Raw genomic sequence first — 23,175 nt, 5'->3', positions numbered from 1 at the left:
CAATCCCCATTTTACAGATGAAGTAACTGAGGCACAGAGAAGTGAGGTGAATTGCCCCTGGTGACAGAGCATACACCTGGCAGAGCTGGTATTAGAACCCAGGTGCTCAGACTCCCAGGCCTGTACTCTTCCCACTAGGCCATACTGATCCTACCACACAGGGGGCAACAGATCTCTGTTAGCCAAAGAGCGGGCCATTAGCAGAGGGCTAACTTGAGATTTTTGTCATTGATGAGGCAGTATCAAAAATGCAGAAGACTGGAATCATGTTATTTTTTGACTATTACCACCCAATCGTATTTATTGACAACTTACCGTGTGTAGAGCACTGTACTAAGAGTTTGGGAGAATACAGTATAACGGAGTTGGTAGACACATTCCCTGCCCACAATGAACTTTCAGTCTAGACTATTACTTACAGATGTTGAAAATGTATAGCTTTAAAGATTTTTTCTTTGTTTTTTTTTCTGTCTTTGTTTTTCAAACTTAAATGGCTGGGGAGTGACTAACTTCCAAATTCTTTTCTCCTTCTCTTCACAGCTTACAGTTACCCTATTGCAACTCTGTCTAGAGCAATGAATCCTTATTCAAATGACATTCTTGAATATGTATCCTTTCTAGTGTTTTGAGGATCTAGGTGATCTCAGGTTTTGAACAGAATTCAATCAATCAGTGGTATTTATTGAGCGCTAATGTGTGCACAGCACTCTACTAAGCACTGGGAGAGTACTTGATGGACACAGTTCCAGCCCTCAAGGACCATATTGTCTACTAGGGGAGAACTGTAGCTCAGTGTGACATCCTTGAAATGGGGAATAAATGAAGGGGCTAATGATATTAGCAATAAAACAGTAGGATTAGTCTGTCTACTGCAAAATATAAGATGGGGATTAGGACTGAGAATATTTCTTAAGGAATTTTCCATTTCTGTCTTTGGGGGAAAATACTAACCAGTGGACCCTGCTGCAGCCCAGGAATGGTTCATCGGGCCTTAAGAAAATATGAATCTTGAGTACTTGAGTAAGAAATAATATATCATTAGTTTCTAGGTTTGGTGGACATCAATTAATCAACTGTATTTACTGAGTGCTCACTGTATGCAAAATACTGTACTAAGTACTTGGGAAAGTAAAATACAACAGAGTTGGTAGACACATTCCCTGCCCACAACAAACTTATAGAACAGAGGTGAGAGAGGAATGAGTGCACTGCCTTTGAGGAAAGGGGGAGGGTTCTAGCAGTTGGCCAGCACTTGGTCTGATGAGTTTTTACCCCTTGAAGATGTCTGAAAGCTGCTCCTGACCACCAAAAAGTCAGAGCCCTACTCACCCATCTCCCATGTGAGCGGCATCAGGACCCGATGCTGTTGGGCAAATCCAGCAGCCTGCCATAGGGATAATGAGCAAAAAGTGAGGGTCCCTCAAAACTCCTATGAATGCCTGCAGGGAAGTAATCCTTAGCTTATTGTCTATTGCTTGTTGAGGCCAGACGATAAAGGAGTCTACTGTTACTAGCCGGTCATTTGTACAGAGACCAACTCGGTGGATTTCTAAATCAGTCAGTGCCCTGACTAATGTCTCGAAGACTCCTTAATTTCTCTGATTCTTAGAAAAATGCCCATGGCAAGATTATCATACTTTACGACGATGACGAGAGGCTAGCCAGCCAGGCAGCCACCACTATGTGCGAACGGGGATTCGAGAACCTCTTCATGCTGTCTGGAGGTGAGCTGGGTTTTGTTTTTCTACTTCTTTAAACTTAAAAAACTTTATGTCTCCCAGAAGTTGCTTTGGAGGGAAATTCCATTTTGCCCTCGCTTCTCTTTGATTTTAGCCCAGGAGAATTATTGAAAAGGAGGAATCTGTACTGGTTCAGAGCGGGCAGGAAGGAAGGGAGTGGAATTAGTGAAATCCCATTATTTAATCCCTGTACACACTCACATCTTACCCTATCTTGACTGCTGCTTCCAATGGGGGTTGCTTCCTCTGAGCAAGGGACTCCTGCTGGATTTAATTGTAAGATCATCATCATCATTAATGGTATTTATTGAGTGCTTACTGGGTGCAGAGCACTGTTTAAGCACTTGGAAGAGTAAAATACAACACAGTTGGTAGACACATTCCCTGCCCACAATGAGCTTTCAGGCTAGAAGGTTATCTCTAGGGCCTTAGTCTATGACTGGCCAAACTCTTTTTCATTTTTGCTAAGTCTGAGTTAATTTGGGAACCTCGAGTCTCAGAAGCAAGAGCCAGAAGCAACAGAGAGAAACCATTTTGGTCACCTAAGATGAACAGTTTGCTTTCTTTTAGGCCATAGTAGACCTTATTGGTCCTCCCTAAGCCATCCTGCTGTGCAAAAAATTTCAATCCAGAAGTTGGATCTTAATTCTGAATTTTCTTTGCACTGTCCTAAAGAATTTTTATGCAGTATTGCTATCTTGATCCTCGTACACCTAACTATAGCTATAACTACTATTAAGTAACTACACTATAAAAGGTGTGACACTCATTTCAGAAATAACCCTCTAGCCATCCTGCCATTCAACGTAAAGGTCAACTGAAATCGTTTAGAACCCTACAGGTTAGGCTTGCTGCTGCTGAGGTATTTGTATGAATCTCAATCATCTTAAAGACATTTTGGTTTTCCTTTGGACCGCCCCCTGCCACATGGAAGCTGATGTTTTTTGGTCACATTTTCTTTGACTTTGAAATAGTCAAGAAAGGATCAAAGTCCTTGGTAACTTTAGCATCTAGTACATAATCACTGGTGGAAATACATAGAATATACCTTCCCAGGGTGGACCCAAGCCTACATCCTCAGTGCTGCATTTTCTGATGCTCCTGCCTATGTGTTCAGGTCTGAAAGTCCTAGCCCAAAAATTCCCAGAAGGGCTGATCACTGGCTCACTGCCAGAAAACTGCCAGCAGACGTTTCCGCCCGGATCTGCTCGGAAGCGAACCAGCCCCAGAGGGCAGCCCCCACCTGCCGAAAACAAATGGAGATTTACCCCAGAAGATATACAAAAGATAGAATACTACCTGGAAGAGGATCAGAGTCCTGCTAACCCTTCTGGTAAGATGTTTGGTCCACCCATGGAGTTGGGAATTTGGGAGAAATTCCAATTATGTTGGCCGTCTCTCACCCTTGGCCCGATTGCCACTTAATAATAATAATAATAATAGTGGTATCTGTTAAGCACTTGCCTTGTGCAAGACACTGTACTAATACTGGGGAAGCTCATCAGATCGGACAGTCACAGCCAAGTGGGGTCCTAACCTTTTCTCTTGATTGTAAAACTGAATGTGAGCCCAAGTGTGCTGTCCACCAAGGGATACAAAATGGTACCACGTCGAGTTTCGGTACTCCCCGGTTTCTGTGGGTCTGTGCCCCGCTGTGGCCGAGCCACAGAATGGCAGACTCGGTTCACCCCAGGCCCCGGGCCCCCGTCTCAGGTTTCCTTCAGTCGGGGAGGCATTGACTTCGGCGCAGAGGCTCTTGGTGCCACCGTAAATATGTGAGAAAACCGGATGCGAGGAAACTCTTGTACGCTTGCTGGGAGTATAAATCCCAGCAGCCCACAGGTAATACCAACGTTGAGCCTGCCCCAACCTGGAAGCACTCCCTTTGCCCTGACATTTCCCTAGATCCCCCAAGGTGGGGCATGACATGGACTGAGCCACAGAACAGTGCCTGGCACATAGTTAGTGCTTCATAAATACTATGATTATTCTTTACTGTTAGCTCCTGAAGGGCTTTACTCTGCATTAACCAAACCAGCAGAGAAATGCACAGAGCATTTAGGGGCAAAGTTTTCAGTTAAGGAAAGTATCTAGTTAACCTAAAGGGGGAAATTCGCAATCAGCTCCCCTCCGCATGCCTTCCCCCTCCCTCCGCCACACACACAGCTCCGACTCTGAGCTGCAGTCTGTGCTCTCTCCCCCTGCAGGTCGTCTGAACCGTGGCTTCTCCTCTGGGAGAGATTCCAGAGGGACCGCTGGGCGCAGCGGTCAGACGCTGTCCACCGGGGGCCCAGCCATCAACCTGAATGCCCGCTCTCTCAGCAGCAGCAGCAGCCTTCAGAATAAACCCTGGAAGTAAAGACTTTGTCTCTGCACAGTCCAATAAATTATTTCCCACTTCTGGGAACCCTTACTCAGTTCCCAAGTTGGTCCTTTTCAGAAACTGCTTCGGAGAAATGACAGTGGCTCTCGTGGGATGGAGCGAAGTGAGGAGCACCAGCCGGGAGACCCTCCACGGAAACTAGGTTGGCATATAACAAGCTGTAGCATCCTCCCTGCTGTTTACAGACTATTTAATATTTAAGCCTCGCAAACCGACTAGGAAAAGGTCAAACAGTAGGCCATGAACCGTCTGTACGATTCTCCGAAGATTGTTTTGTTTCCTGTCCCATCCCATGCCGAACTGTAAATATTTAAACTGTAGCAGCGGATGTGTCTCTCCACGTTGCTTTTCATTGGATGAAAGGAGCTTTGAGGAAGTTTCCAAGGGAATGTTTTTCAGGGTGGATTCAGGCGACTCTTAAAATTCTAGCCCAACACCAGCTGTTTGGTTGCTCAAGAGTCACCTTCCCCAGGGCAGCTTTCAATTTTGCCCTCCCAGTCAGCAGTTCTGGTAACCATTTACCCAAAGTCGGGTTAAAAAGCAGACCATTTGACTTTTCGGCCTTCCCTCTTCATTGCATCAATCATCCTTCATCCAGTGAAATAGGCACCGGTGACAGCAGATAGAACTGTCCGTAGGTACCAACACTTGGAGTGCTCCCACCGCCGCAAACCAGACCCCAACTCCCAGATTTTTGGAACTCTAGAAATGGTTCTGACTTGGCAATTCAGACAGATTGTTGTCCCCTAGTTTTTAGTTTTGGCACTTCCTGACTTGATTAGTGAAAATGGAAGGTCTCTGTGAGGCTATAGTTCCTGATCAGGCAGTTTGTTCTCAACCCAATAATTACCAAGAGAAGATGGCTTGCCAGTGGCTGTGTCAGTATCTGGCATTCCCCACTGAACCCCAGCTGGCCTGTGGGCAACCATGCTTCCTGGCTCTTACCTACAGTATTGGTTGAATTTTGTGATCAGTCAAATTCCTCATTGATTTCTCCTTCCCAACACTGAGTTGGCATTAGGGGTTTGGGATGGGGTGGGGATGTTAGCTCTTTTGTTGGCTAGAATTTGGATTTAGCATTACTTGAATCACCTGGAAGCCAAGTTCCACTTTTTCTTGTCAAGAAAAGGCAGCAGCTAAAGATGAGGAATGTGAGCATCTTGGACTTTCTGCCTTGTCTGTGGTCTGTAACTGTAGTCTGAGACTGAAAGTCCAACTGCGATCTTTGTCAAAGCTCCATGATTTCTCACAAGCAGGATGGCGAGAGCCCCTGTTCTTAGGTATTATGTTAAATAATCTCCAGTATAAGATTTGCCTAGCTTCGAGGTAAGCCCCTTTTGCTGTTAAGTGCCATAGTATTTATTGCCTAATAGGTTGTTTTTCAGACAATCAAAAGTTGTAAATGTCTCTCGGGAGAGTTCTTCAACCTGCTCAGAGATTCTCTGTTAGGGTATTTCTCTTTGGCCCACTTTCAGAAATGCAGAATTATCCTGCACATAGAAATCCAGGCAGATCGGGTGCATTGTTAAATGGCAGTTCCAAATTTGAACAAGATTCAAAATTCTTGCTCAAAATTCCACCGCCAATAAACAGCCTTAATGAGAAACATCTCATTTTTTAGCTGTAAATTTGCTGCCCTAGGCCATAGGTCATCCTTTCTGCTGATGCCAAATGCTTCAGTTTTTGTACTTCCTCCTTAAGCTTAGATAGATGAATATACACTTTTGGTACTAAAAAAACTAAAGAATTAACTCAATCCGACAGCTGGCTAGGCATTCAGCTGTGTTTGGCACTTTCCAACATTTGAATAAGTTATTTTTCTACATAACATTTTGATTGCACTATTCAAAACCGACAAGTCAAGAGGTTTAGTTCCCCACTGACATTTTTTCGAAAGGAATCAGCTGCCTGCTTTTGGGTCACAACCATTTTTGGCTCCCATTGACTCTCTCCCTTCGGTTCCCAACACTCGATCTGTTCTAGATTTTAGTATCTGTACGTATTTGGACAGTCAATTGTATCTCTTGGCATTGCTGCATGTTTTGATGATTTTTGGAAGGTGAATGTATTTCATAAGTGTGCTGGCAGAGGGGAACCCTTTTTAGTGCCCAGCCTGCAGAGTATTGGTGCTGAGCTGGCACTTTATCTGTTATGTGTTTTTGATAAGTATGAGGATTTCAGTTTTACTGGTTTTAACTTTTCTCTTTAACACATCCCCCAGCCCAAGTGATGTTGTTTCTTTCTGTGATACTATGTGTTAATTAGGAATGTTGAAGATTAAAGTACAATATAGAGCAACTGTGACTGTGGTTTGCTGTTAATATGTTGCAGTTCTCCTATAGCTCTTCCAATTAGGGAGTGATTTTCTTTTCCTTGGTGGGTGGGTGTGGCTTGATAATTAAGGTAGTCCAGTCTGCTGCTTTCTCTAGAAGAGAATGTTTCCTCACCCAGATGAGCTTGGAGGCAGGGTGGTGAAATGGATAGCAGGTTGGCCTGCGAGTCAGGAAAACTCAATGGTATTTATTGAGCACTTACTATGTGCAGAGCACCATACTAAGCACTTGGGACAGGACAATACAGTACGGTACAGCACAGTTAGCGGACATGTTCCCTGCCCGCTATGAAGAGTTGATCTCTTCTTTAGTTTTCCTAGGTAACAAGTGAGAATAATAGTTGCCCATGCACAGGTGAAATAAATGAAGACCACATGGAGTGGGACTAAAGTAAAAGCTTCCTTGTTGAATTCTCACTAAATATTCCATAGAAAATGACACTACATGACCCAGACACTAGCAAATGCAATGTTATTTTATCACAGAGTATCTGCCAACTTCCATGCATTTTTGCCAGTGTTAAACCAGATCCTAAGTGTGAAACTCATCACAATATTGTATTCGGGCACAAGCCTTCTGGAACTGTCACGTCAGAACTCTGCCTGAATAATTCATCCTTCTCTCAGACCAAAGAGAGAGTAATCTGGAGGTGCAAAATCCAGACTCGAAAAGCAGCCTAGGGGCAAATGGTCCCTCCCCAGGCTACGTTCGTCTGTACAAGTTGGTGTGAAGCTGGGCCATCTCACAGGAAAGGCACTAGTTCATATTTTAACCTTCAAGAGCTGCTTTGTAGCTTCCCTACCATCTTGATCTTCTGCTCCAATTTGCATCTCAAGCAGGATCTCCTCTGTGTCCAAACAGATGCTTCAATAGAGGCTTGGATTCTGAACTCCTTCTTGCTAGTGATATTTAATGGTGTCCCTCCACTGGCTGTTGCTTGATTTGAGTAATGTCTCTTCTGCCTGTGATCACCCATTAGAGCTATTCCTCACTTGCTCTGTGGTGTTCAAGAGTTCCCTACCAATGGACTTCTAGTTTTAATGCTTGTCCATCAACGGCCTTCGGACCCTCAGTTCACACAACCTTGGAGTATTTAAGCTTCCCGAATGAGACGTAACGATGCTTCCAGGACTATTGTCTCGCACAATTCCCATCTTCTCCTCCTTTATGATATTTGTTAAGGGCTTATTATGTGCCAGTACTAAGCACTGGGGTAGAAACAAGGTTGTCAGGTTGGAGACACAGTCTTGGGGCTCCCAGTCTTAATCCCCATTTTACAGATGAGGTAACTGGGGCACTGAGAAAGTGAAGTGACTTGTCCAAGGTCACACAGAGATGAGTGGTGGGGTTGGGATTAAAACCCAGGTCCTTCTGACCCTTGGGCCCGTGCTCTTCCCACTAGGCCATGCTGCTTCCCTATTCCAGGTTGTGGTGCAGCAGTCCTATTTAATGAATGCATTAATGTGACTTGTTTCCTGTGCCGCTGGTATTGCAGGCCCGTCTTTTTACTCAGATTAGTTTCCCTACACCTTGTCCAAAAGCTAACATTGACGGTGGAGTTGCTGTAAAACTCTTTAAGTTCTTAGGATTATTTACTGGAGGAACTCTTTCTTTGTAAGAAACTAAGTAATTGTTCAATGCTTCAGACACATATCTGAGACTGGCATTTTGAACATACGGTGTGGTGTAGCCCCTGGTTGGAAATCAGTTGAGGGAGAAGAGGGGGTAGGAAATGCATGCTATTCTATGAAATGCTGGTTAGGGAAGTTAAAATTTGAGACATTACTTTCTTCAGTTTTTACATCTGTAAAATGGGGATTCACTAACTGTTCTTCCTTCTTCCTTCTTATGTTTTAAGCCCTGGGGGGACAGGGACCATCTCCAACCTGATTAACATGTATCTACCCCAGTGCTTAGAACAGTGCTTGACACACAGTACGTGCTTAAATATCGTCATCCTTCTTTGTTAGTTTCCTCATCTGTATAATGGGGATTCAATACTTGTCTCCCTCCCCATTAGACCATGGGTCCTGTGTGGGACAGGACTTGTGTCCAACTTGATTCTCTCATATCTATCCTAGCCCTTAGTACAATGTTAATCACATAGTACATGCTTAACAAATGCCACTATTATTATTGCTTTCCCACTGTTCCTATTTGATGGAGATATCTCCATGACAATAAATGGCAGGCAAAATTCAACTAGTGAAATGCATGATTTAAAGAAAAATGTATCTTTAAAACCCTAAAAGGGAGGCAGTCATTCTCAAAGGACATCTTTTTTTAAATGGTATTAAAAACAATTAAAACATTCCTTAACACTCCGTCGCTGTTCATTTTTTTAAACAGAAAAATCAGAGTTAGTCCAAACTTTGTTCTAAATCAGAAATCAGACAATATTTATCAGCTGCTCAGAATTGGAGCCGATGGTGCTATTTCAATCTTATGGCAATTCTTGGTCTCTTCAGATTTCCTCACATCCTTTTTTCTAGGAAGTAATTCAAATTCTGGGGCCCTAAATAGAACTCCCTGTTACCACGCTTTCTCCTCTAGCGTACTGTCTGCATAATTTTTTTTGAAAACCGGTGGTTGTTAAGCACTTTCTATGGGCCACACACTGTACTGAGCGCTGGGGTAGAATCAAGCTAATAGGGCTGGACACAGTCCATGTCCTACACTGGGTTCGCAGCATTAATCCCCATTTTACAGAGGAGGAACTGGCACAGAAAACCTGAGCAACTTGCCCAAGGTTTCACAGCAGACAAGTAGCAGTGCAGAGAATAGAACCCAAGTCCTTATGACTCCCAGGCCTATGCTGCATATACTAGGCCATCCTGCTTCTCTTGGGTCTAAAAGTACATTCTGGCCCCAATTATCCATTGGCCCATAATATGCAAGTAATGTGCTGGTGTAAACTCCATCAGAGCCCAGGGCCAAGGGGGAAAACAGATCCTAGTTATTGTATTTGTTTTGGTTTCTGTTATTGATATATTGCAGATAATCCATCTGATGCTAAGGGGAGGATTTCCCTTCTGTTCAACTGATCAAGCAAGTAACAGTATTATCCAGGATTGCGTAAAATACTTTCATTCAACTCCAAACAGGAATATTCTGTAAGGCTCTGGTTTATGTTCTCCCCCATGACCCAAAGAGATTAAGGATGTAAATGTTTGAAGTAAAAGCTGACACAGTGCAGTTATAATTCATCAATTTAAATACGTGGATGTTTTAAATGGTGGGGTGTAATTCACTCAACCTTTTTAGCCTCAAAAATGTTGACTTCAATTCAGATAGACCTAATTTTTATATTTAAGAGCAAGTGTTTAGAAGAGGGAGGCCTTTAAATAGCATATTGGTCAGATAAGATGTTAAACAGGGATCATGACAATTTACCTCAAGCAATTTAGCCGAACTACTAATACAGTTACATTTTGGTTTCATTTTTTTCTCAAATTAATCTATGATTAATCTATGATAATCTTTTAAGTAGCACTAGGCATGTACAAAATGGTGAGAAATGGCTAAAATACAATTTCCCCTTTGCAATTATTGAAAACCCACCGGCAAGATGTCTTATGTATGTTAGGTGGGCTCCTCTCTCTCTCTCTCTCTCTCTCACACACACCCCACCACTCCCCCCCAACCCCCCAAGCTCAGCACCCCTTCCTAGAGGCTAGTGTAGAGTCATGTTTCCCTTTGGACAACTCAACTTTTCTCAACTTTTGCTCCAGCCAAGGCTTCTGAAAGGGACTTTGAGGTCAGCTGGGTGAGCCCCTGACCTCCTTCAGGCAAAAATGTGTCCTCACCCTACTACACAGATGGGGGAAAGGGAGTGGGTTTGTTTTCAAGCTTTCCAAAGCAAAGAAGCCCTCTGTTCAATCTTGCTGCTCCATTCTAATAATGGCTATTTGTGCCTTCTCTCCCTCTCTCCGATCCACCACTACCACCACCTCCGACACCCTCCTCCTTGTTCCCACAAGCTGTGGGAACAAAGTCACACCAAATTAAATATCTGAGATTCCACGTTCTATGTAGCATATGCCCTATGTTCTATGTTGAAGGCAGGGTGTTCTGAAACTTAAAAGTTGAATTTGTCGAGGGATGGGTTTCCTGATATTCAATTATAGGAAGCAACTGGTTTGTTCTCAACAGGTTGAACTGTTAATCCAATAAACCACAAAAACTAACCCATTTGGTTGAACTGAATCTCTCATCATTTTAAGATTGAAGAACCACAGACCTGCCAACAATGGCTGTTGGCTACTGATTGTGTTGGCAGGGCAGTCAGAAAAGAGGAGCAGATTTCTGCAGCCATGGTCTGCCTCGGCCAGGTTTCACAGCACTGGGTGTGCGTGGTGAGCAGCTGATTTATTTTTCCTTCGCTTCATCCCTGGAGATGAAGCAGCCTTGCTTCCTGCTGCCCCATTCCAGATGGTGCACTTCTATCTCTGCTTCGCCAAGGGCACTGACTCACCTCCTTTTTCTGTGAGCATTGGTTTGTAGTTGACCCACTCCTAAGGTGATTTTTTGTTTGTTTGTTTTACACTTCATTTGGGGTGGGCGAGTACTCTACGTTGCATGTTAGCTGTTGAATTCAGATCTTAAAATAGGCACCAGCATGCTTTCCGAAGTTGTGTCTAGCACTGGGCCGCTTATCCTGGTGCTATCACAGCTTGGCAATCTGAGCACAACTCCTAAGCCCCTGCCCCCGATGGATGGTCTAGAGGGGAAGGTGGATGAAGTGAAGATCGGGGAGCCCTGGCGTGACCCTCTAATAGTAGCTAAATTAGTAAGTCAGACAGGATAAACACATGTATTCCTGCCACATAGGCCGAGGCTTGCCAACTCCTGTCCCAACGAAGTAAACCGAATTAATCTCTGCCCTCTACTGCCACTGTCTTCAAGGAGTCGGTGGTTCTTAAGGAGCACCTACATCGTGGAGGGGGTTCAAGCCTAACACTTAAAGTCTGGCTCAAGGAAAGCTTTAAGTGGGATGGGGGAGTGTACAGGAGGTGTGGTGAATGAATGAATACTCCCTCAGATCAAAATGCTCACCTGGCTCCAGAGCGCAGACATTTCTGCAGGGGCTCTCAAGCCCCTGTGGGCAGAACCAGTCCAGCGGGGAAGGAGGCTGCTTCCTCGGGCTTTTTCCTTCCAAGGTGACAGAAACAACGGCTACATCAGGAACGAGTTCAACTGTGGAAATGGAGAAAAGGCTTAGGTGGGAGATCGTTAGCCTACCCGAAAAAAGCAGTCCGCCTATAAAAACATCTTTATCCTTCGTATGTTAAGATAATGCCCATGACCCTTGACTCTGCCGATATGTAAAATCTAAGCCTCTGTTTTCTTTCCCACGGCCGGGGACAGGTAAACCCCTCTGCCCCTGTTCTAAAGCCGCAACTGAACACACCACATCACGCCCACATCACTTCCAGTTGGTCATTTTATTGGTCTTCAGGGAGGCAGGGAGTGCAAGGTGGGGGCGGGCAGCCCTGCCGGCTCAGTAGGGGTGGGCGTGGACGTGCTTCATGATGGTCATGAGGGCCAGCCACGTCTCCTGGGCCGTGGGGATGATCTGGTTGGCCGGCAGCAAGAAGCCGTAGCGGCCGGTGTCCCTCAGCTCGAAGGTGAAGGAATACTTGATGCCCGAGTCATAGGTCCAGTCAATGGTGCCGCCGCTGGCCTGGTCTAGAGCCAGAACAGAAGGGGAAGAGGAAGGTGTTGCCCATGGTGCCAATGCGACTGTGGTGGCTTGGGCCTTTTGAGGCTGCTGGGCCTAACTCTAGAACCAAAGGGAGTGTGCTCCTCTCTGGCCCTCGGCCCCTGCCACAGCTCACACCGCTCAGCTCTCTGTCCCCCACCGCCCCTCTCTCTGACTAGCAAGAGCCCCGGTTGTGCCTCTAGGCAGGGAAGCGGTTCTGGGCACAAGGAGCCACCCCCACCTTCGCCCCCGCCCCCGCCACCTGGCTGAGGAGGGAAGCAGCGGAGGTCGTGCCCGTCACAACATGCCCTGCAGCTGCTGCCCGAGCACTGGGTGGGGGTGAGGGTAGCACAGGGAGAGCCCCCGGGGTCACTTACAGATGGTGGTGATGATGCTGCCATATCGGTACTTGGTCCCATAGAGAGAAGCCAGGGCGGTCACCGAGGCCTTGGCCAGGTCATCCTGGAGAGGAAGACCACGCAAAGAAGTCAGGTCAGCAGGCGTCAGGGGAAACTGGAGTGAGCCAGAAATCCTGCCACCGAGGGAATGGGCCTCCCCTCCTGCCTCAGCCAGCAGTGGGGAGGCTCAGCCTCGTGGGAAGCGATAGACCCGTGAGGTCCGGTCTCTGGTCACAGCCCAGATTGGCTACTGACTGTGTTGGCAGGGCAGATCTCTGCGGCCACGGCCCGCCTCGGCCAGTTTTCACAGCGTTGGGTATGCTTGGTGAGCAGCTGATTTATTTTTCCTTAGCTGCTGCCTCTTTCTCTCTGGGCGGCTGGCTGCTTGACCACCCCCTTCGGGTGTTAGGGAGAGTGAGGGGTGGGGGGCAGCGGGAGGCCTGAGCGGGAGCAGGAGTTTAAAGTTGGGGCCTTGACCAAGTCACTCAACTATTCTGGTCTCAGTTTCTCCAGCTGTAGGAGACAGTCCTGGGAGGAAATGAGAGGCCTGGTGACAGTCTCCATTGAGAAGCAGCATGGCCTAGTGGATAAAGCATGGGCCTAGGAGTCGAAGGACCTGGGTTCTAATTTCAGCTCTGCCACTTGTCTGCTGGGTGACTTGGGCAAGTCGCTTCACTTCTCTGGGCTTCAGTTACCTTATCTGTAAAATGGGGATTAAGACTGTGAGCCCCACGTGGGATAGGGATGGTGTTCAACCTGATTTGTCTGTACCCACTCCAGCGCTTAATGCAGCAGCTGGCACATAGTAAGCGCTTAACAAATACCACAACTATTGTTATCCTTACTCTGGTCCAAATCTGCCCTCCAAGCCTTGGATTCATATAGGGACATAAGAGGACAAGAAGTGTGTCAATTTAACTTGTTTGTGTCATACATACATGTTGGAGGGTAGTGATAGGTGACCTAGACTGTAAATTTGTCTCTGGATTGTAAACTCGTTATGGGCAGGGAATGTATCCACTAATTCTACTGTATTATACTCTCCCAAGTGCTTAGTACAGTGCTCCACACATAGTAATTGCTTCATAAACACTGTTAATTGATGGCCTCTCGCCAGAACTCGCCAGTCCTTGTAGAGGGTAGCAGAGACAAAGGGCAGGGACTTCAACATCTACCATTTCACATCCCCTGTCCCCACCATGCCCCCATCCTAGCCAGAGACTCGCCTGCGTAGGCCCAGGGCCGGCAGGGAAGGGAAGAAGCACCTACCAGCTCCTTATAGTCAGCAGCCCGGACGCTGGTGTAGCCGTAGGGGTACAAGAGGAGCTGGGAGTAGCTGTGGATGGAGATGAAGGCCTTGATGTTCCCATGGCCCTTCACGAAGTTCACGATGGACTGGACCTCCACCTCGGAGTTGGCGTGCTTGCCTCGGTAGGTCTCCGAGCACGGGTTGTTGCTCGACCCGGTCGCTGTGGGTAGGGGTAGAAACTGTTGCCCAAAAATGCCCACACGATTTCCCCTGCTTCAGGGTGGGCGGTAACTGTCCAGGGAGGCAAACCCAGGAGTTCTGGCCTCCAGCCCCGGCTCCCAAGGCCTGTTTGCTCCCTGCACACATGGGGACGGGGGAACTGGGTGGTAGACGGTGGGCTCTTGCCTTCAGAGGGTGTCCTGCCAGCCCTCTCTCCTTGGGATTTCCACCCCCTCGGACTTGGCTAAACTGATTCTCTTCCCCTCTTCAAAACCCTACTTAAAACTCACCTCCTCCAAGAGGCCTTCCCAGACTGAGCTCCTCTTCTCCCTCTACTTCCTCTACCACCTCCCCTTCACCTCTCTGCAGCTTAACCCTCTTTTCCCCCCATTTCCCTCTGCTCCTCCCCCTCTCCCTTCCCATCCCCTCAGCACTGTACTCGTCCGCTCAACTGTATATATTTTCATTACCCTATTTATTTTGTTAATGAAATGTACATCGCCTTGATTCTATTTAGTTGCCATTGTTTTTATGAGATGTTCTTCCCCTTGACTCTATTTATTGCCATCGTTCTCGTCTGTCCATCTCCCCCAATTAGACCGTAAGCCCGTCAAATGGCAGGGACTGTCTCTATCTGTTGCCGACTTGTTCATTCCAAGCGCTTAGTACAGTGCTCTGCACATAGTAAGCGCTCAATAAATACTATTGAATGAATGAATGAATGGCCTGTAGAGCCTAGGCTCGAGGTGTATGTGTGTAGGGGGGTAAACAAGGACACCCCTCACACTCTCAACTTCTCTTGCCCTTGATGTGGAAGGTTGCTGAGCACCTGCCAGGAGACTGGGGTTAGGGGAAGACGATGGCCACAGAGCCACCCCTTTCTTGGCCCGCGAGCCCACCCCTAGAGGAGCCCAACACCCTCTCCCAAAGGAAGTTCCCCAACCTGTCCCAGATCCACTTAGGGTTCACGTACTTCCAAAGCCAGCGTCCCAGTTCCTGTTGGGGTCCACCCCGATGCAGGATGAGCCAGCGTTGACTGACCGGGTCTTACGCCACAGTCGGTTCTGCGGAGCGAAGAAGGGGGAGAGGAGATGTGATGATCACTGGGTGCTCACACCTGGCCCCGGGGGGCAGAGAGCAATGGAAACCCCCGGTGCTCCTCGTGAGCCAACATCCTTTAGCTTCCCCCTCCCCGCGCTGGCTGTGCTACCCGTCCCGCCCCCAGGGAGGAAAAACAGAAACCCAGGACCCCTTGTAACTGAGGGAGGCCAGAGATCCCTCTCAACTGGAGGCAGGGTGGGAGCCAGAGAGGGCCATCCTGCCACAGAGCTGGTTCCTAATGAGTGGATGTTGGAGAAGAAATCAGGCTGCACAGAGGGCTGGCTCTAGACCAGTGAAAGGGAATGGGATCGTGGGCTTCCGATTGTTTGGCAGGAAGCCCTGGTTGCATCACCCGCTCTCCAGCTAGGTGACTTGTCTTTAGACCCTCCCACCCAAGGTGTCCACACCCCTGGTCCGTAGCCTGTGAGACCACTCATTGATCTGGCTCCCCTCAGGGTGGCAGAAGGGGAGGCCAACATACCTTAGAGTGGGTGAAGGCAAAGCCATCAGGGTTGGTCACAATCTCCAGGAAAATGTCCATGGTGTCTAGGATGGCATTGAGGGCTGGGTCACTTCTCTCGCTGATCTGGATTGGGCAGAGGGGAGTAGCTCAGGGTGGGCTGAGACTTTGGGGGCAACGAGGGGGTGGAAATGTACCTACTGCTCCTAGGCCTTGGAGGGCGCCAGGCAGGGGCCAGGGGAGGAAATGGACCTTCTGCTCCAAGGCCTGCTGGGTCAGGTAGGGAAGGGGACAGATTCCAGCCAAGTCAACTGCAGGAGGGTGTGGACACAACTTGGTGGCACCCTCCATCCCTCTCAGGAAAGAAGAGAGTTTGCAAGCCACAGCCCCCCGGATCGTGGGGTGGGACGTGGCTGTCATTCAGTCCCATGATAATGACCTCAGATCTGGCTCTTTCTTGGTGGGCTTCAACAACAAATTCAAATCAGTCAGTCAATCGTATTTACTGAGCGCTTTCGTGTGCAGAGCACTATTCTAAGCACTTGAGTCATGCTGAGCCACCGGTCTGCAGTTCTCCACCTTTCTCCCTGCATCTCTCACCCTTCTCTAAGGATCAGGGCAAGACACCGCATCCTCCAGCCCCGTTGCTGGAGAGGGTTCCTGGAATCCCAGAAAGCCCCTCTGTGGGCTTGGCTTTGACTCGGGGGGGGGGGGGGGGGGGGCAGGGACTCCTCCTCCTCCTCCCTTCCCCCGAGTCCCCAGCCTCACCTGCTTGGCAAACCAGATGCCGCTGGCCTGAGTGACCCACTCGCGGGAGTGGATGCCAGTATCGATCCAGATGGCGGGGCGGTTGGTACCCCCGGTGCTGAACTGGAGGAAGGAGCCACAGAGGTGAGTCCCGCAATTTCCCGGCCCCTGCCCCAGCTCCCACTCAGCCCCTCTCCCTCTTGCTCGGCCACCCGAGTCCCCTCCACAACTTCCCCAGACGCGGGCAGGGCCTGTGTGGTTTAAACAGAGCGGGCGGTGAACAGAGTAAAAAAGAAAATCCACTCTGGAGCCTGAATTACCCAGAGGACCAGCTACAGGGAACCAATCAGCTGAATAACTGCCCTCTGCCCTTCGCTTCCAAGACTGTGCAGGCCCAGGGAGAACACAGCCTTCTTCTGCTCTTTCTTTGGCCCTTCCCCACAGGCCACGGAGCAGAATGGAGTAATAGCAGTAGCTGCCCTTGGTCTTCAGCCCAGCACTAAGGAGAGGGAATGGGGGCCTGCCCCTTTTGCCCCTTCCTGTTGATTAAGCACCTACTGTATGCAAAAGCCGGGTCTAACTACCAGAATACTGGAAAATTAGACAGGATCCTCGGCCCCAAAGGGCTGACAATCTAAGAATAAATGGAGGAGAGTAGACTGGAAATAAAAAACAAACACAAAACACACGAAGCAGAATGAGCCTGGGAGTCAGAAGGCCCTGTGTTCTAATCCCAGCTCTGCCACTTGTCTGCTGCGTGACCTTAGGCAAGTCATTCCACTTCTCTGTGCCTCAGTTACCTAATCTGTAAAATGGGGATTAAGACCAAGCCCCACGTGGGACGTGGAATGTGTCCAACCTGATTATCTTGTATCTACCCCAGTGCTTCATAAAGTGCCTGGTACACAGTAAGTGCTTAAATACCATAAAAAAACCATCAAAAAAGACAAGGACAAATACGATTATTAAAAACAAGAGAAGCAGGGTGTTGTGGCTAGAGGAGCAAAGTTTTGGGCTCCTCCCAACTGACAGTCCTACAGTCACGGCTACAGCAGCGACCATAGCCTTCCCAAAGGTTTCCATTTTGTGGAGGCCTTATGCAGTCGCTGCTGGAGTCCTTCCCTGGCTCAGGGTAGGGTGAGAGTGAAGTCCCAGGATGGCCTGGGGATCTAGACTTTAAACTCATTATAGGCAGAGAATATGTCTGTTATAGTGTAGTCTCCCAAGCACTTATAACAGTGCTCTGCACACAGTAAGCACTCAGTAAAAGCTGCTAACTGACTGACATGGGGGCGACTGATAACGTAGCTCAGGGATCCAGGCCTCTACATTTTGTATCACCCAGTGGAATAGTGGTTCAGGCAGCAGACAGCCCTTAGTCTGCAGCCCAGCACTGAGGAGAGGAAATGGGGGCCTGCCTCTTCTGCCCTTTCCTCCTCCTGCCTGGCCCAGTCTGGCGGGGAGAGGGCAAGGGGAAAAAAAAAAAGTTTGACCTCAGGTGTATCTGTTTACTTCTGGTTTTATCATTAGTGTTTTATACTCAAATCTGCCAATTGGTGTCCACTTGCCTCCCTCATTAGAATGAAAACTCCTTATGGGCAGGGATCTTGCCTTGTACCTCTACTGTATGCTCCCTAAGCCCTTACTACAGTGCTCTGCACACAGAAGGGGGTCGAATGATGAAGCGGCTGAATGCCCCCGACCAAGCCCAAGAGATGCAGGAAGGAGATTTCTCCTGAAGCCAGGCCTAGCTTGGAAGTGCAGGAACAAATCGAGCGCTCGTCAACCTACCTTGAGGACGTTGATGGGCCGGCCCTCGTAGCTGCTGCCGATCTGAATCTTACTGACGAGCTGGGGGTTCTCGGCCACCAGCATGTCCATGAAGGTGTAGATCTGCAAGCAGGGGCGACCCAGAAATGGGGGTTACTTATTTGTTCCTCAGCCAAGGGGTTAGTCGGGGGGAGCTCTGCTCTCCTGTCCTTTCAGGTATTTCCACCTCATCTCCTGCATGCCCCTGCCCATCCCCAAGGCAGCGGGGGCTGTGGGAAGAGGGAGGAAGGGAGGGAGGGAGAGGAGACAGGCACTTCTTCATGCCCCCCTGGGAGGGACTTTCTCAGTCACCTCAGCCCCAGCTGCCGCCAGCAGCCCCGACTCCCATTCCGCCCGGGCCCGGAGGCAGAGGCCTGTTCCCTGTGAGCTCCAGGCCCACCCCTGCCCAGTGTCCCGACCTCGTCCAGGTTATGGTAGGTAGCGTAACTGAAGGTGTCGGTGGAGCGGGCACGAGACTGGAAGGCCAACATCTGTTCTTGTTCCTCATCCAGCAGCATCTGGAGAGAGAAGGGGGTAGACAATGCAGGTCAAGAGGACCCCTGGCACCCGGTAGGAGACACACAGTTTGGGAGCAGCTCTCAAGGGCAGAGCAGCCTAACGTTGACTCTCTGAGCAGAGAGCTCCCGAGAGCTAGGGAGCGTGGCAGAGGCCAGAATAAGCACTTAGTGCAGTGTTGTGCACTCAGTAAGCACTCAATAAATACAACTGAATGAATAAGTAGACTTCTGGAGCAGCTGCCATTTCCCCCTCAGAATTCAAGCCCCTTCTCAGGCCCTCTACTTCCCCCACCTGTTGGGGGAAGGTGGACAGAGGCCTGCGGTGGTGCCCAGATGCTAGGTTTTGCCATGCCACTGATGCTGGTATTTGTTAAGCGCTTACTATATGCAGAGCACTGTTCTAAGCGCTGGGGGAGATACAGGGTAATCAGGTTGTCCCACGTGGGGCTCACAGTCTTAATCCCCATTTTACAGATGAGGTAACTGACGCACAGAGAAGTTAACAGATTTGCCCACAGTCACACAGCTGACAAGTGGCAGAGTCAGAATTCGAACCCATGACCCCTAACTCCCAAGCCTGGGCTCTTTCCACTGAGCTATGCTGTGCAGCTCAACCTCTGGGCCAGATTTTTTTGGTGGGGTTTTGTATGGCATTTCTTAAGTATATACTATGTGCCAAGCACTATACTAAGCATTGAGGAAGATATAATAATACTGGTATTTGTTAAGCGCTTACTATGTGCCAAGCACTGTTTTAAGTGCTGGGGTAGATACAAGGTAATCAGGTTGCCTCACATGGGGCTCACAGTCTTAATCCCCACTTTACAGATGAGGTAACTGAGGCAGAGAGAAGTTAAGTGGCTTGCCCAAGGTCACACAGCAGACAAGTGGCGGAGTAGGGATTAGAACCCATGTCCTCTGACTCCCAAGTCTCTGCTCTTTCCACTAAATCAGCTGCTTCTCTATTATCTAATCAGGTCGGGCACAGTCCCACATGGAGCTCAGGATTAAGACTGAGGAGGATTAAGACTGATCGCTTTGGAAGTGAGGTAATTGAGGCCCAGCAGACAAATGCTAGGATTAGAACCCAGGTCCTCTGACTTCCAGGCCCATGCCCTGTCCATTCGGTCCTACTGCTTCTTTTCTATCTACCCCGTGGGACTTGGGAGACTGGTGATAGAGCCCTCAAGGGAACAAAGGGATGGGAATTTAGATCTTCTCTCCTCCAATGCCGGAGCAGCCAGCCTCTCAGAAGAGACCACTGGATCAGGCAAAGTGTGGAAACTTTAGAGAAGAATAAGGCTGCGCCTCCTAATAGCACAGTCCCTCGAGAAAAAAGCATTGGAACACAGAAACTAGGAGGTGAGAGGAGGCCAGGGCTTTGGGGTTATAACCCCGGCCCCGTTTGACTCAGTTTCCCCCTCTCAAAGATGGGGAGAGTAGTGGCCACCTCTCATTTGTGGGGGATGGACAGCCTGGGCTCGGCGGAGGCAAGGACCCGGACTCTGCTCTCTCCCGCTGCGCTCCGGTCGTTGGCCCGGCTCACCTGCACGTCCTCGATCATGGTGGAGTACTGGATGCCGTTGGACTCCAGGAAGATTTTGACGGCCTGGATGCTGATGAAGGGCACTCGCACGTCGATGGGAGAGGAGGGGTTGGCGGGCCCTCGCCAGAAGTCCAGCTGCCCAGGACCAAGGTAGAAATGTCATGGGGGCTGGGGGGCTGAGCAGAAAGCAAAAGTTCCCCAGCCTGGGGGTGGGGCTGTGGAGGATACCGAGGAACTAGGAATAGGGGGGAGGTGGAGGGAAGAGAAGGGGAAGAGGGAGAAGAATGGGGAGGGAAGAAGGAAAGGGAAGGAAGAAGAAAAGGGAGGGAACAAGGAAGAGAAGAGGAAAAGGGGGAGAAGAAGAAAAAGGAGAGAAGAAGAAAAGGGAGGGAAGAGGAAAAGGGAGGGAAGAAGGGAGAGAAGAAGAAAAGGGAGGGAAGAGGAAAAGGGAGGGAAGAAGGGAGAGAAGAGGAAAAGGGGGAGAAGAAGAAAAGAGAGGGAAGAAGGGGAAGAAGATGAAAAAGGGGAGAAAAGGAAAAGAGGGAAAAGAGGGAAAGGGGGAGAAGCGGAAAAGGGGGAAAAGAGAAAAAGGGAGGGAAGAAGAAAGGGGAGGGAAGAAGAAAAGGGAGGGAAGAAGAAAAGGGAGGGAAGAAGAAAAGGGAGGGAAGAAGGGATAGAAGACAAGGGAGAGAAGAGGAAAGGGTTGGGGGGAGAAAGGGGAGAGTGGAAGGGAGGGGTTCATGACAGTGGGGTCCTGGGTACAGAGTATCATGGCAATGGCAGGGGAGGATTGAAGAGAACTAGAGGGAAGGGAAGACATTTTGAAGGAGGTGGACTTGGGTGGGGTGTGAAGTGAAGGAGGTGGAAAGGTAAAAAGATACCACAGAGAACCAGAAACTCTGGGCTTGGGGCAAAAGGAGAGAGAAAAAGGAGGGATAAGCCTCCAAAGAGTGATAGAAACGAGGGCAGGGGGTTGAGAAATATGGCCGTGCGAAGAGGGGGCCTGGAAGGCTCCTTCAACGGGCGAACGCCACGTGCCCCTCCGTCACGTGGCGCCCCTCCTCCCCCCCCCCCCGGGCGCGCGCACCCGCGCGCGCCGTCCCTCCCGCCTGCACCAACCGCCGGGCAGGGGTGGAGGGCCATACCATCTGGCCACAAGAGGAGGGGGAATCCAAGGCCGCGATTGGCCCCTTGCGAAGAGAGCCCGCCCCCCTCCCGCCGCCGGCCTCCAGGGGGCGCTGCCTCTCACCTGCAGGTGCTCCAGCTCCTCGAGCTCCCGCACTTTGTCCACCTCGGCCTCGTTGGCGGCGTTGATTCGCAGCACCTGGTGTCTGTCCCGGCACACAAGGCGAGGCTCAGCCAGATCCACACTGGACAGCCTTCTTTCTCCACCACTGCCCACCTCCTATTCCATTTTACTCCCTCCGTGCACTGCTCTGGTTGTCTTTCCAGCACTGCCACCATAGGCAGGGTTCAGATCCACCGCCTCTTTTATACCATCCTCTTCCGAATGCTTAATACAGTGCTTTGCGCACAGTAAGAGCTCACTAACTACGACTGATTGATTGCCCCTGTGTAGCCCGGACAGACCCGGTGAATCCTCAGTTCCCCCTTCGCCCAGGAAGGGAAGATGAGGCTTCCCCTGGAAGCTGGAGGAGAGGAAGAGGGTTAGGGAAGTTATTCAAAGTGGGTGCTGAGGAGGGTGGCGTTCAATTAATCCCTCACTGAGCACTTACTGTGTGCAGAGCACCGCATTAAGCGTTCGGGAAAGTACAGTACAACAGAGTTGGCGGACACATTCCCTGCCCACAACAAGCTTACGGTCTAGGGGGCGAGGGCCAGGAGAGGTGTCCCGTTTGGGTGCAGCACTGAGAGTGGGATCAGGGTGAAGGTTTCAATGCCTCTCAGCCACGAGCCCAGGTTTTCTACCAAGTGGACGGCGAGCCCAGACCCTCGGCCCTCGGGGTCCCGTAGCCCATCCTATTGAAGGCACCTGGTCTCCCTCGCTTTTACTTCCTCCATGCTTCCAAGGATAGATGGATCCAGCAGTGACGGGGAGGGAAGCACAGGGTTCTGGGGATGAAGGGTGATCTGTATGGTGCACTTTAGACCTCTAACTGGGACCCCACCTGGCCTTTAATTTGGGCCCGATCAACAGCATCACCCTTAATAGAGCAGGTTTGCCTGGTGGAAAGAGCCCAGGTCTGGAAGTCAGAGGACCTGGGTTTTAATCTGACTCTGGCATGTGCCTGGTGGGTAACTTTGGGCAAGTCACTTAACTTTTCTATGCCTCAAGTTATCTCATCTGTAAAATGAGGATTAAATTCTCCCTCCTCCTACTTAGACTGGGATCCCCATGTGGGACAGGTACTGTGTCCGACCTGAATATCTTGTAATACTAATGATGGCATTTCATAAGTGCTTACTATGAGCCAGGCACTGTACTAAGCCCTGGGCACTGTTCTAAGTGCTACCCCAATGCTTAGATCAGTGCTTTAAATTATATATTATAAACCACTTTTTATATGTATTAGGTCTGTCTTCCCCTCTAGACAGGGAGCGTGTCTTGCTAACTCTATTGTAATGTACTGTCCAAAGCAGTTAGTACAGTGCTGTGAACATAGTAAACACTCAATAAATGCCATTGATTGATTGACACATAGTAAGCCCTTAACAGATACTACAATTATTATTATTATTAACTCTGTTCTCTGCTCCCTTTAGCCCAGCTGAGGGCACCCTTTATTTTCCCCTCTCTGTCCCTTCTGCATTTTTTTCTGTCAATGAGCCCCTTCTACTCTCCAATTCTGGTCTTTCCCGGCCCCCCGAACTGATGGCCCTTGAGAGGGTCAGTGAGGGGCCTCACTACTGCTTCCCCTTCTCTTCCCCTTCATGCTGGCCACCTACCCTGAAAAGTCTTCCTTCCCGAAGGCAGCCACCAGCAGAACGCTAAAAACCAGTAGGCCCCTCAT

The 23,175-nt window shown here is 49.3% G+C and overlaps 2 protein-coding genes across 4 annotated transcripts in view; one reads left to right on the top strand and one right to left on the bottom strand.

Annotated features, from left to right (window-relative positions):
- Positions 1 to 6,426, top strand: part of CEP41 (centrosomal protein 41) — a 26,046-nt gene extending 19,620 nt beyond the window's left edge. Inside the window, exons 8-11 of the mRNA XM_001511256.6 lie at positions 541 to 608; positions 1,610 to 1,724; positions 2,857 to 3,072; positions 3,947 to 6,426. Of these exons, the coding sequence (XP_001511306.1) occupies positions 541 to 608; positions 1,610 to 1,724; positions 2,857 to 3,072; positions 3,947 to 4,098 (551 nt within the window). The 3' untranslated portion in view covers positions 4,099 to 6,426. The remainder of the gene's footprint in view (positions 1 to 540; positions 609 to 1,609; positions 1,725 to 2,856; positions 3,073 to 3,946) is intronic.
- LOC100079460 (carboxypeptidase A1-like) lies at positions 1,171 to 23,175 on the bottom strand. Of its 3 annotated transcripts, none has more exons than XM_039913231.1 (11): positions 20,204 to 20,477; positions 18,559 to 18,657; positions 18,122 to 18,223; positions 16,352 to 16,453; positions 15,605 to 15,709; positions 14,996 to 15,086; positions 13,824 to 14,023; positions 12,534 to 12,618; positions 11,511 to 11,651; positions 1,948 to 2,003; positions 1,171 to 1,384 (listed from the first exon to the last, which is right to left on the bottom strand). In XM_039913231.1, exons 1-11 carry the CDS (start codon positions 20,219 to 20,221, stop codon positions 1,322 to 1,324), a joined length of 1,062 nt encoding a protein of 353 aa, XP_039769165.1. In that variant the 5' UTR covers positions 20,222 to 20,477; the 3' UTR covers positions 1,171 to 1,321. The 3 variants fall into 3 exon arrangements, with proteins under 3 accessions (XP_039769165.1, XP_039769166.1, XP_028929355.1); XM_029073522.1 differs by lacking the exons at positions 1,171 to 1,384; positions 1,948 to 2,003; positions 11,511 to 11,651 and adding exons at positions 11,881 to 12,143; positions 21,453 to 21,534; positions 23,111 to 23,175 and having other exon boundaries at positions 20,204 to 20,338; XM_039913232.1 differs by lacking the exons at positions 1,171 to 1,384; positions 1,948 to 2,003 and having other exon boundaries at positions 10,141 to 11,651.

Source organism: Ornithorhynchus anatinus, chromosome 10 (genome assembly GCF_004115215.2).
Source record: "Ornithorhynchus anatinus isolate Pmale09 chromosome 10, mOrnAna1.pri.v4, whole genome shotgun sequence".
Classification (NCBI taxonomy): domain Eukaryota; kingdom Metazoa; phylum Chordata; class Mammalia; order Monotremata; family Ornithorhynchidae; genus Ornithorhynchus; species Ornithorhynchus anatinus.
The sequence above is the reverse complement of the archived record's forward strand: the minus strand, read 5'-3'. Positions and strand labels throughout refer to the sequence as shown.